Source organism: Cucumis sativus, chromosome 6, assembly GCF_000004075.3.
Source record: "Cucumis sativus cultivar 9930 chromosome 6, Cucumber_9930_V3, whole genome shotgun sequence".
Taxonomy (NCBI): domain Eukaryota; kingdom Viridiplantae; phylum Streptophyta; class Magnoliopsida; order Cucurbitales; family Cucurbitaceae; genus Cucumis; species Cucumis sativus.
This window is the reverse complement of record NC_026660.2, coordinates 16,380,622-16,394,048: the sequence shown is the minus strand read 5'-3', so window position 1 is coordinate 16,394,048 and position 13,427 is coordinate 16,380,622. Positions and strand designations below refer to the sequence as shown.

The window sequence follows — 13,427 nt, the reverse complement described above, 5'->3', positions numbered from 1 at the left end:
CTCTTTCTACCCCATTTATGTAAAGAAGCAAGAAAACACCTAACAGGCATATCAATTTGCTTAAACATTCAATTGGCCATTTAGTCTTTTGGGATTTAACATTGTGCCATTCTTGTCGTTGCCCTTAAATGTCCTCACAAACTCTTTGTTCTTCCAACAATCATTGAGAAAGATCCCTAGAATTGGAGCCCCATGTCTTTCCTTTTCTCCACGCCGGCCAGAATTTTGCCCACTCTCGAAACAAATTCTTTACAACCCATTTCCAAAAAATTCATTTCACTTTTTGGAAAATCATCGTCTATGCCGAAACCTGCATCTTGGAACTGATTGTTCTCGATCAAGTCCAGTGCTGAACCCCGAATGGACTGCAAGGATCACGGGTGAAGGTTTATTTCTTTCTTATCGTTGGTTAGAGTTTTTGTTTCGTATTGTACTGCCTTGACTTAATTCCATTATTTTTGAAGAATTTAAAGTTATGGGTTTTGATGATCCTTTCTTAGGAACGTTTTGGCAAGACTGTACACTGCCTATCTGAGTCGGAATCCCACTGCAATATCCATTTTGGAGCTTATTCGATCAGTTCATGTTGATACAAATTTTTTATGATCATAATGCATTTGGAAATTTTGGGGTATTGTTCTTCGTTCCATTTTTTTTTCTACTTCCAATTTCATTTTCAATATCTGCATATTCATATTATTTATTCTTTCTTATGTATATTGTTTTCTAATGCTCATATGTGGTGCAATGTCTTTCTTTTAAGTCATTGGTTTTTTGGTGAATAGAAAAACAAAGGGAACTATGTCATCGTTCTACTGTTTCTACGACATTTCCATAAAGAAGCAAGCCAGATCAAACATTCTGCCATTCTTTTGGTTGCCCTTAAATCTCCTCACAACCTCTTTGTTCTTCCAACAATCATTAAGAAAAACCCCTGTAAACCGAACCCCATGTCTTCCCTTTTCTCCCCCCCGGCCGGAATTTTTCCCACTCTCCACACAAAATCCTCTCAACCTTAATTTTCTTGACTACCCATTTCCAAAATTTTCATTTCCTTGGAAATTCTTTGTCGATACCGAAACCTGCAGCTGGGAATCGATTGTTGTCGATCATGTCCGGTGCTGAACCTCCCAATGGACTGCAAGGATCAAGGGTTAAGGTTTATTCTTTTGTTATCGTTGGTTTGAGTTCTTGTTCTGTTTTTTTCTGCTTTGATTTAATTGCATTGGTTTTGAAGAATTTAACGTCATGGGTTGTGATGCATGTTGATAGCAAGCTGAATCCTTTATTAGGAATGTTTTGTTGAGCATGGAGTCAGTTTATCCGAGTCGGAATCCCACTGCAAAATCTGTTTTGGGGCTTGTTCGATCTGTTCATCATGATACAATTTATTGAGATCATATCGCTTTTAGAACTTCTGGGGTATTTTTCTTCCTCCCATTTCTTCTACTTCCAACTTAATTTTTATTTTATGGATTGATCATTCAATTTCAGCAAACCCACTGGTTATAGTAAAAAACATATTTAAGTTGACAATGGTTAGAAGATATAATATTACATTTACCTCGTCACATCTCTTTGTTCTTCCAACAATCATTAAGAAAAATCCCTGTAAACCGAACCCCATGTATTCCCTTTTCTCCTCACTCGCCAGAATTTTGCCCACTCTCCAAACAAAATCATTCAGCCTTATTTTTGTTCACTACCCATTTCCAAAAATTTCATTTCCCTCTGAAAATCTTTGTCGATGGCCAAACCTGTGGCTGGGAACCGAACGTTCTCGATCATGTCCAGTGCCGAACCTCCCGATGGACTGCAAGGATCAAGGGTTAAGGTTGGTTTTTCTATTTTTGTTGGTTAGAGTTCGTGTTCTGTTTTTTTTTTTACTTTGAGTTAAATCCTTTGTATTTGAAGAAATTAAAGTTATGGGATGTGATGCATGTTGGCAGGGAGCTGATTCCTTAAAAGTTGGTTAGTGTTCTTGTTCTGTTTTTTTTTTTTACCTTGAGTTAGTTACATTGTTTTTTGTAGGGAGCTTAATCCTTTCTTGGGAACGTTTTGGGGAGCATGGAGGCTGTTTATCTGAGTCGGAAGCCCGCTGCAAAATCTGTTTTGGAGTTTGTTCGATCTGTCCATGATGATACAAATTTGTTATGATCATACTGCATTTTGAAGTTTTGGGGTATTTTTCTTCCATTTCTTTTCTTCTTCCAATTTCTGCTTATCTTTTTATTCTTTCTTCTGTTTATTATTTTCTAATGGTCACTTGTTGTGCAATATCTTTCTTTTAAGTCATTGGCTACTTGTTGTGAAATGGTGTCACTTCTTAGGAACGTTTTGGCGAGCATGGATGCTGTTTATTTTAGTTGGACGCCCAATGCAAAATCTGTTTTGGAGTTTGTTCGATCTGTTCGTGATGATACCAATCTGTTATGATCATATTGCATTTTGAAGTTTTGGGTATTTTTCTTTGGTTCTTTTCTACTTCCAATTTCTGCTTATTTTTTATTCTTTCGTATGTATATTATTTTTTAATGGTCACTTGTTGTGCAATGTCTTTCTTTTAAGTCTTTGGCTACTTTATAAAGAGAAGAACAAAGTGAACTATGTTATCGTTCTACTCTTTCTACCCCATTTCCGTAAAGAAGCAAGAAAACAACTAATAGGCAGATCAATCTGCTTAAACATTCAATTGGCCATTTAGTCTTTTGGGTTTTAACATTCTGCCATTCTTGTCGTTGCCCTTAAATCTCCTCACAATGTCTTTGTTAAATCCCTGTAAACCGAACCCCATGTCTTCCCTTTTCTCCCCATCGGCCATAATTTTTCCCACTCCCCAAACAAAATCGTTTCAACCTTATTTTTCTTCACTACTCATTTCCAAAATTTTCATTTCCCTCGGAAATTCTTTGTCGATGTCGAAACCTGCTGCTAGGAATCGATTGTTCTCGATCTTGTCGAGTGCCGAACCTTCCAATGGACTGCAAGGATCAAGGGTTAAGGTTTATTTTTTAGTTATTGTTGTTCTGTTTTTTTCTGATTTGATTTCATTGCATTGTTTTTGAAGAATTTAAAGTTATGGGTTGTGATGATCCTTTCTTAGAAATGGTTTTGCAGTCCTGGAGACTGCTTATGTGAGTCAGAATCACACTGTAAAATCCACTTTGGAGCTTGTTCGATCTTTTGATGGTGATACTAATTGGTTATGATCATATTGCACTTGCAACTTTTAGGGTATTTTTCTTTCATTTCTTTTCTACTTTAAATTTCATTTTCAATTTCTGCAAATTTTTTTAGCTTTTCATATGTATATTGTTTTCCAATGGTCATTTGTTGTGTGGTGTCTTTCTTGTAAGTCATTGGTTACTTTGTAAAGAGAAACACATTATGCACTATGTCATCGTTCTACTCTTTCTGCAACATTTCCATAAAGAAGCAAGAAAACAGCTAGCAGGCAGATCAAACTTCCTTAAATATTCAATTGGCCATTTCGCCTTTTTGGATTTAACATTCTGCATTTGTGTCGTTACCCTTAAATCTCCTCACAATCTCTTTGTTCTTCCAACAATCATTAAGAAAAATCCCTGTAAACCGAACCCCATGTATTCCCTTTTCTCCTCACTCGCCAGAATTTTGCCCACTCTCCAAACAAAATCATTTCAGCCTTACTTTTGTTCACTACCCATTTCCAAAAATTTCATTTCCCTCTGAAAATCTTCGTCGATGGCCAAACCTGTGGCTGGGAACCGAATGTTCTCGATCATGTCCAGTGCTGAACCTCTCGATGGACTGCAAGGATCAAGGGTTAAGGTTGGTTTTTCTATTTTTGTTGGTTAGAGTTCGTGTTCTGTTTTTTTTTTTTTACTTTGAGTTAAATCCTTTGTATTTGAAGAAATTAAAGTTATGGGATGTGGTGCATGTTGGCAGGGAGCTGATTCCTTAGAAGTTGGTTAGTGTTCTTGTTCTGTTTTTTTTTTTTTTTTTTACCTTGAGTTAGTTACATTTTTTATGAAGAAATGAAAGTTATGGGATGTGATGCATGTTGGTTGGTAGGGAGATGAATCCTTTCTTAGGAACGTTTTGGGGAGCATGGAGGCTGTTTATTTGAGTCGGAAGCCCACTGCAAAATCTGTTTAAGGTTTAGGAGGGTCCTATGTTCAAAAGTTTGCTGGTGTGTATCTTTGTTGGCTCGACATGTTTTTAATTTATGATTGTTGTTGGTGGAGAGAGCGGAAGATGCCGGGGACAGTTTGGAGAAGATCAAGCGGCAGCTGGCCTCTGGGTCTGGTCGGAATTTGTTGCAGGGTCCCCTTCTAAAGCGATCTGAAACAGTAAACTAACGCATTGCAACTCTTTCTGTCTTTCCTTTTGTTTTGAATTGATGGTTACTGCTTAATTGCGCTGCCTTTAGGTCTTCCATTTAAATCGTTCCGACTGTTTTAGTGATATTTGAAGACTTAATTAAATCACCTAGAAGTACTTATTAAGATTAGGACGTCGGGATTTGTGATTTCAAGGAGATTAGAAATGTGAGAAATGCCCATGTTCGTGATCTAACTGTCGGCATATTTGTGTTTATGAATATGGCCGTCGATGTGATAGTATTCTCAGACTGTTTTGTAGTGCGCATATGCAGAATTGTGGTCACGTTTGATCAGCCTTCTATTTTCTGCGTTTCTGTTCTTAGACAGCATTTTTTATGGCAATGAGCCTTCATTGTAGCAAATCTGATTTTCTCTATTACAATGTTTGCAGTTGAGGAAATGGAATGAGCGATGGGTAGTTTTGGACCCAACAACAGGGAAAATGGAGTAACCATACGTCCCATTTACACTGTTTTTGGTCCTTCCTTGCTTGGTTCAATGTAGTAATATGTTGGTGGAAACAGCTCATTTCTAATGCTGCTGCCGATGGTGATGGGGTCAATGGACCTCTGCCAAGAGTGTTCATATCACAAATTGTTGTGGATTAGTTGAGTAAATAAACTCAGGTGCGTTTCACCGAATTCTCGATATGCAGAAATCTGAATATATTTTTTCCTTCTGAAATTTGGCTACAAGCTGTATCTTGGTGCTGCAGTAAGTGTATTGTTAGCGATGTAGTAGGCATAAGGTGGGAATAGGATGCATTTTGTGTTTTATCCATTTAAGTTTTTGGTTTATGCAACAAAACCTTAGCTTGAATTACAACTTCATATCATTTTTCCTACTGCATTCAGTACATAATCAGAAGATACACTGAATGTTCTTGCATTGGGAAGAAGCATGCTGCTTTGGCTGGTTCTCTGGGTTCCTTCACATGGGAAAAGCCTTTGCATTCAGAGTTTGAGCAATTAGCAAGGCTTTTAATCTCCCATGACTCTGAAACTTATGTTATTTAGGTCACCATATTATCGTGGAGAATGAACCAAATTTCATTTCTGAATTGTGATTTCACCAAGAATTTGAAAACAAAAATGCATATTGTTTTCTTTCTGATTCTTTTTTATTGCGTATTATTTTTTATTGGTCATTTACCTCCCACAGATGACATGAATAGCGCCAAACAACTACAAAGAGAACTGCCATACTCCTATAATTGCTGCTAACCTACCTAACTAAGAATATACGACAATCTCGAAAATGTGCCAATGAGAGACATCATCAGATCCAGAGATCAAGTTTGCCAAGAACTACTCATAGTAGAATTTGCAAATATGTGGTGCAAACTGAGCCAAGAATAGACAACTCCAACCTTTTTGGAATAGACGTGGTTATCAACCTTTTGACTCTCTTCTTCTTTTCTTTCCTGACTTGGATTCACTGCCCTGATCATTGGATGAATTTAGTGACTTTCCCTTTGAGTTCTCCATTGTTTTCCCAGAAGTTGATGAATGCTTCACATCTCCACTTTCTTTTTCTTTTGCTTTTGAAGATGTGAACTTAACCTTGGTGGAGAGATTGGTATTATTAGACTTATCGCCTGTTTTGGTAGACTTGCCTTTTGAAACGGGAGTTTTTGGGGTTTCTTGTTTGGACTTCCCCGTCTTCGATACATCTTGCTTGTTGGACTTTGCAACAGCGGCAGGTGTGGATGTCTCATCGTCCTTAGATTTGCTAGTCTTGTTGGATTCGGCATCATCATTCTTCGACTTGCCAGCGATTTTTGGACCTGTGCTACCACGTTTACTTCCAATTTCAAGAGTGCCTTGATCCTTTGATTTACTTCCAATTTTTGGAGGCTGGTTTCAGCACAGGTGTGGTTTCCTTTTTATCATCATCACCTGACAATCTTTTCACGTTTTTTCCAGAAATAGATTTAGCTGATCCCTTCTTTCTCTTGACCTCTGATTGTTTTAAAGAACTCCCCCCACTCTTGCTGGTTCCATCACCCTTCCTAACAGACTGCTTCAATGTCTTAGTTTCAAAATCACTTGTAGTGTCATTAGTTTACATTTACATTTACGTTGAAGATATAATATTACATTTACGTCATTAGTTTTTGGATGAATTGGTGATTTAACATGCTCTAGAGTGGATAGTTTAGGAGGTCTGTTAGACCACCATTGTTATTTTACTTATAATAGAAGAAAGGAAAGTAAGGCACGTTAGTAATCAACACAGTTACTTATTCAAAAGGATGACAGTTATCTAAAACAGGAAGTTAAATGGATGAGAGGGAGATGGGAAAGGGCAGGCAGTTTTTAGTAAAAGGAAGGGCCTGCCAGAATTGTTCTGGTTTTAATTGTAGTATTTTGAATTGTGTTTATTTCTGTTTTGGATTAGGAGGGTTTCTTTGCTTGTTGTTTGTAATTTCTCTGTAATTTTCTTTCTATTGCAACTTTAAGTCTCAAATATCAATATAATAGAAACAGTACATAAGTGTTCTATCAAGGTTGTATGTTCAGAAGTGAGTAGATAGTTGAGGAAGTCCTATGTTCAAAAGTGAGTAGTTTAGGAGGGTCCTATGTTCAAAAGTTTGCTGGTGTGTATCTTTGTTGGCTCAACATGTTTTGAATACATTTTAGGTTAGATTGAGTTTGTTGCACTTGGTTGTCATTTTTGGTCTTGAAATGCTTTTTTCAACCTTTTTGGTAGATTATGAGTTACGAACTTACACTTAGGATTTGCTAGGTCGTTTTGAAAACTCAAGTAATACCTAGACACGTTTTGAGCACGTTTTAGGTTGGTTTGAATTAAGTTTGTTGCACTTACACACTTGGTTGCCATTTTGGGTCTTGTAGTGCTTTTTTCACAATATTTGAACTTTTTTCGTAGGTTATGAGTTACGAACCTACACGTAAGCTGTTTTAGGTCGTTTTGAAAGTTCAAGTGAAACTTAGACACGTTTTGAGCATGTTTTAGGTCGTTTCGAGTAAATGGTATGTATGTTGTGATTGTTTGATTGCATGTATAATACCTTATTGAGATGTTAATGCTTGATTGAGAAGCTGATAGAACACCAAGTAATGGTTCTTATTTGTTCATTAAGCAACCAAACTATTACAGAATACAATACTCAAACCAGTCTTGAAAACACAGAACAAATAAGTACTATTACAGACAATAACCAAGTACAAAATAAAACATTCAAACATCAAAAGTAGTTTACGATAATGGAAAACACTTTCTAAGATTAAACTGAACAACTTCTGTAATTCTGCTCTCCAGAAAATACAGCCCCTCCACTTCCAGAAACTGATTAACCAACCCCCATCTTTCCTTCCATCTCTCCCTTTTAACCTCCCCCTGTAACTAACTGTTGTCCCCACTAAGGTGGTTTCCACTTCCTCCAATTCCATCACCTGTGCACGTGCAATTCCACTTGTCTTTCTTCTGCTATATCGTATTGCAATTGGTGGTCTATCATTACTCTCCCTCTCCAAAGACACCTTGTTCTCAAGGTGGGAAATGAGGAAGCTTTTGTGTAAAATCATCACAATTCTCCCATGTAGCCTCATGAGGTGGTATTCCTTTCCAACTAACAAGCACTTCCCACTTCTTTGTTGCTGGATTTTTAGGATAGCCAAAATTGTCTGCTGGTAGTAACTCTTGAAATGTAGGAACATCATCAATTCCATATAGTTCGGTAAATGTCATTCCTCCCTCCATAGCTCGACATTTTGTCAAGAAACCGTAATCAGATGGTGTCCATGTCTCCATCATGTGTTACAGACTCACTCTAGTCTTTGTCAAACTCGGGTCACCCCTTATAACAACATTCTTTTCATTTTGTATGAAAATTAAAGTGAGTTTCCGCCAATCCACTTCAGTTACCCCAACGTGTGCAGCCATTGCATTCCAAGGATGACATCATGATAGAACACTGATGTAGTGTTTCTATTATATTGACAATTCAAACACAACTTACAACATAAGCAAACCGTGAACCTCAGAAAATGAGTCACGTTACATATAATTCACAAACATCAAACAAAGAAAACCTCCTAATCCAAAATTCCAAACAACAAAATACTAATAAGCAAACCAGAATATAGAACACCAATCTTCTGCTTCCCCTGTCTTTCAAGGAGTATTGCAGACCTTTTCCTTCAATCCAAAAACTCACTTTAACAAAGAGGCAGCCACATTTTCAGGTATAGAAAATAAAGTAGGTAGTATGTAGGAAGGCTAACCAGAACTGAGTTGCATAAGGTTTGTCTTCCGCCTCTAGAGATGTTATATCTTTTCCACCTTTCAAGTTTCTTGTGAATTCGATCAATGACTGGTTGCCAAAAAGACTTTTGTCGAGGGTAGCCTCCCAAAAGGAGACCTAAATATATAATCGGAAGCTTTTCTACCTTGCACCCTATCAGATTTGTTGTTTGAAACAAATCTTCCTCTCCCACATTAACGCCGCTAAGGGCTGATTTTTCCCAGTTTACTTTCTGCCCCAAACACCATTCGAATAAACTAATGACGTTTTAAAGTTTAAGGAGCATCTTCACATCATACTTACAAAAGAGAAGAGTATCATCGACAAATTGAAGCAAAGGGAGGTGGATCAAGTCTTTGCCAACAAGGAAACCTTCAAACTGGCTGTTAATATGAAGCTTGTTTATGATTTCTCCTAAAACCTCACTTACTAGGAGGAATAAAAAGGGGGAGAGGGGGTCCCCTTGGCGGATACCTCTAGATGCTGTTATCCGGCCTCTAGGCTTACCATTGATGAAGATTGAATACTTTGGAATTTTTAGGCAGCCCATTATCCATGATGTCCATTTTGAACTAAACTTTTTCAAAGATAAATTTTTTTCTAAAAAGTTCCAATTCACCCTATCGAAGGCTTTTTCCAAGTCAAGTTTTAAAATCCATCCTTTTTTCCATTTTGCCCTATAATCTTCCACGGCCTCGTTAGCAATTAATATTGGGTCAAGAATTTGCCTACCTTCAATAAAGGCGCTTTGAGTGGGGCTTATAATTGCATCCATAACTTGTTTTAGACGTTCAGATAAAACCTTTGCAACGACCTTGTATGCTAACGTAGTAAGGCTGATTGGACGGAAATCCTTGACTAGAGTCACATTCTCTTTTTTCTGCACTAAACAAATAAAGTTTTCTTGGATGCAAGCATTTAATCTTCTATTTCTGTGGAAATCAGACATTAGTGATTTGAAGATATCCTTGAAAATAGACCATTGGGTGATTAGGAACTTCACTGTGAAGCCATCCGGGCCCGGAGCTTTATTGTTGCCAAGTGCCTTTAATGCCTTAAAGATCTCCTCCACTGAAAATTGGGTAACAAGAGCCTCATTCTGAATTGAGGAAACACAAGACCAATTACTGTTAATAGGGATGAATCTGTCCCCCGGAATTCTGGTATAAAGTGACTCAAAAAATTCCAGCACAAGCCTTTCAATGTCGCGGAATGAAGTCGAGACAACCCCATCATCATTTTTTAATTCAGTTATGAGGTTCCTTCTTTTTTTCGCATTTAGAAACCGGTGGAAGAAGCCCGTATTCTCATCACCCAAAGAAAGCCAATTGAGTTTACTCTTCTGAATAAAATTACGCTCTTCGTTTTGATAAATACTAAGTAATTCCGCTTGCAAAGCAGCTCTAGAATTCAACTCTTCTTGATTTAATCCAATCAACTCAGCCACAGAATCATATTTTTCTAATTTTGACATCAAGGATTTCTCTGTTTTTTTTTTACCTTAGCTTGCGCAGCAATATTCCAAGCTTTTACTGCCAATTTAACTGATCTCAACTGCTCATGAAGAATGAAACCAGCCCATCCCTGGAAGTTAGAGTTGCTCACTGTTTCAACAATAATCTGATTAGAATCACTGGACACCAACCAGCTGTTACAAAACCGAAAAGGAGAGGGACCCCAAAGAAAAGAACCAGCCTCCAAGAATAAAGGAAAGTGATCCGAGAAGATGCGTGCTTTTCGAGAAACCCGAGAATTTTCAAAACAAATATCCCACATCTGATTTATGAAGAATCTGTCTAATAATGATCTTCAAGGAGAATTACCGTCTCTAGACCAAGTGAACCTTCCATTTTGCAATGGAATTTCCATGAGAGAAACCACTATCTGATCGTAATTCTAATTATTTACTTGGCCTTGTTTCTTTGTAGGCAGTGATGGAAAATACCAGAGCAAATGATATACACAAGCGAGTTCCCTTTTTAGTACCGTTTACTAGCAGGGTTAAGATTTTCACTGTAAGCAAGTTATTTTTTTGGTTTCCTTATCCACAATATTGAATTTCTTGGATGACTGTTAGTTATAGAAATATGTAAGATATTTTTTATTTATGGTTACTTTCTCTATAACTCATTTCACAGACACAACTAGCAGCAGCTAGGCAAAGGAATGGATCTCTTGCTGTTTTTGCCAGAAACCGGTTTAGAATTCGACGAAATCATATATTGGAAGATGCTTTCAGTCAGATGAGTGCATTGTCTGAAGTTGATCTTCGAGGATCGGTAATTTCAGACTTCCATGATTTATGAAAAATGAAATTGTTATCTTACTTTTTTCTATCTTTTTCTTTGCCCTCGTGAAAACGACCCCTTCCCTCTTCTGCATCCTATAGTTGCAGAGTTACTTGTAATTGTTTATTAGTTTTTTCTTGTTTGTGTTGGGTCAATTGCTTCACTTTTCTGCATGCAGATACGTGTGTCTTTTGTTAATGAATTTGGAGTTGAGGAGGCAGGAATTGATGGTGGTGGTATTTTTAAAGATGTCATGGAGAACATTACACGGGCAGCCTTTGACGTGCAGTATGGTTTATTTAAGGTTATCACGACATTCCTTATTATTAGCATGGCATGGGTTTGTTAATCCTGTAGTATTATTGGATAACATGAAGCGTGATGAGACAGCCATAGTTGTTTGAAATCGCTTTTCAAAATAAAAATAGTTGTGAGATCACATTTCAATATAAAAATTGGTTGCTTGAAATCTATTTCATAAAATTTCAGTAATATGTGGGTATGTATTGTTCATTTTTTCTAATATAAGTTATTTTCTGCTTGTAATCCAGCAAATCGCTGACCATTTGCTCTACCCCAATCCTGGTTCGGGAATGATACATGAGCAACATCTCCAGTTTTTCCATTTCCTCGAAGTTCTTTTGGCAAAGGTATGGCCATAATTCCCAATCATACATGGAATTTACTTTGGTTGATTAGTTTTTTCTTTTTTTGGATAAGGATATCCTGGTCTTGGCCTTATCATGGAAGATTCTTATATATCTTTCACCCATACTTTGGTTGAATTTTGGAACATTAATGTATCGCCTGACGTTCATAAATACAATGTCATAATTTGAAATCTGCTGTCTTCCTACATTATGCATGTTTTTCTGTTATTGAAGTTGCTGCCCGGTTGTGCTAAAAGTTCTCAAGCAGTCATGCTAAAAGATCTCAATCACATTGAATTTGCTAATAATCTGCTGTCTTCCTACTAATGAGATTGTCAATTGCTAACTTCCAAATATTGAATTTGGGATTTCCATGCTACATTCACTTTCTTGATCTGCAATTACAGAGCTACTCTATACTGGAATAAAGTCTCATCTGAACTGTACATTGCTTTTGGTGCTGTAATTGCAAAGCTAGGAAATCTTTATGTATAATGCCTTTTTTTTTATGATTTATTAATGAAAATGAGAAGCCTTTTTATAGGCTGGAGATTACAAGAGTTGTTAAACTAACTTGGGGTTGAGTTAGTTTACTTATAACTAAGTCAAGATACAAAATTGTTAATTCAAATAACTAATCCTAAACTATAAAAATGGTAATTCAAACACCTCCTCTAGGATAAAACCCAAGAAACATAAAGAAGGGGATGTTCTACATTAGCTTTTGTCAAGGCTTTAGCCAAAATTTTATTTATCAACTGTGGGGAGGATTTGAGAGCTCCCCAATCTCTACACACTTCTCTAATGAGAGTCTATACCAAAATCATATGTCCAAAAAGATACCCATACCCTCCCACTCAAGAAACTTAAGTAATTACTTAGAGAAATAACAAAATACTTGGCCCCACTCTAACAAACACATTCCTAAGGGCCCACACAAATAGAAAAATATCAACTAACTCTCAATCATTCTTTCTTCTTCCTATTCTTGTCTCTACGGGAATACACCTTTACTATGGGAGGTCTATCATTACCCGCCCCAAATAGCCACCTTGTCCTCAGGTGGAATTCAGGAAACTGTTTCTTGAATAAGAGCAGCTTGTTCCCACGTTGCACTTTCAAGTGTCCCCTCACTCCAACGGATCAAAACTTCTAAGTTGTCCTCCTTTTCTATTGTTTTGCGAACTCCCAATACTTCTACCGGAGACACTTGCATAGACAAATCAGCAGCCAAATCTTTTGAAATTGGGAATAATGGCCTGTTTGAACCCACGACCTTGCGAAGAACAGAAACATGAAAGACCGGGTGTATAAGCGATTCCTTGGGAAGGGCCAAACGGTATGCAACGAAACGAATTCGTGCCACGATCATAAATGAACCAATGAATCTTGGGCCAATTTGGAGTGCTTAAAACGGCTGAGAGAGGACTGTCGGTAAGGGCGTAACTTCACATAAACCCAATCATGAACCTCAAACTGCACCTCCCGTCTTTTAGCATTAGCATATTTGACCATTCGCTGCTGTGCTTTCAGTAAATTGGCCTTCAAAACGCCCAAAATTTCATCTCTTTCTTTCATCAAATGGTCTACTTCATCATTCACCTGGCTCGAGCCCTTCACATATGGTAATATAGAGGGGGTGGTCGCCCATAGAGGGCCTCAAAGGGGGTCATCAATGTGGCTGTACGGACTGTTGTATTATAGCTCAATTCAGCCCAAGCTAGCCATTTAACCCATTGTTTAGGTGTGTTCATAGAAAAACACCCTAGATATATCTCCACCCCTCGATTGACAACTTCCGTTTGACCATCTGTTTGGGGGTGGTAAGTGGTGCTTCGTCTCAACTGAGTTTCCA

At 37.5% G+C, this 13,427-nt stretch overlaps 1 protein-coding gene and 2 long non-coding RNA genes across 3 annotated transcripts in view; 2 read left to right on the top strand and 1 right to left on the bottom strand.

Annotated features, from left to right (window-relative positions):
* LOC116404539 overlaps positions 1-6,765 on the bottom strand; it is a 28,372-nt gene extending 21,607 nt beyond the window's left edge. The window contains exon 1 of the long non-coding RNA XR_004217385.1: positions 5,761-6,765. This is a non-coding gene — a long non-coding RNA (uncharacterized LOC116404539). The remainder of the gene's footprint in view (positions 1-5,760) is intronic.
* LOC116404536 lies at positions 4,117-5,761 on the top strand. The gene is made up of 3 exons (XR_004217382.1): positions 4,117-4,331; positions 4,756-4,990; positions 5,526-5,761. It is a non-coding gene; the product is annotated as an uncharacterized LOC116404536 (long non-coding RNA).
* A 3,766-nt stretch (positions 6,766-10,531) lies between the features above and the next one.
* LOC116404534 (E3 ubiquitin-protein ligase UPL6-like) lies at positions 10,532-11,651 on the top strand. The gene is made up of 4 exons (XM_031887167.1): positions 10,532-10,649; positions 10,773-10,913; positions 11,101-11,226; positions 11,474-11,651. The coding sequence occupies exons 1-4, from the start codon at positions 10,569-10,571 to the stop codon at positions 11,582-11,584; spliced, it is 459 nt and encodes a 152-aa protein (XP_031743027.1). The 5' UTR covers positions 10,532-10,568; the 3' UTR covers positions 11,585-11,651.
* The last annotated feature ends 1,776 nt before the right edge of the window (positions 11,652-13,427 follow it).

What these genes read in the sequence shown, in the direction of transcription:
- LOC116404534 (XM_031887167.1), top strand. Translation starts at nt 10,569, where the DNA reads ATGGAAAATACCAGAGCAAATGATATACACAAGCGAGTTCCCTTTTTA. An exon ending in AAGTTGATCTTCGAGGATCG is followed by an intron (nt 10,914 to 11,100) that starts GTAATTTCAGAC and finishes TTCTGCATGCAG; the next exon opens with ATACGTGTGTCTTTTGTTAA. An exon ending in TGCAGTATGGTTTATTTAAG is followed by an intron (nt 11,227 to 11,473) that starts GTTATCACGACA and finishes CTTGTAATCCAG; the next exon opens with CAAATCGCTGACCATTTGCT.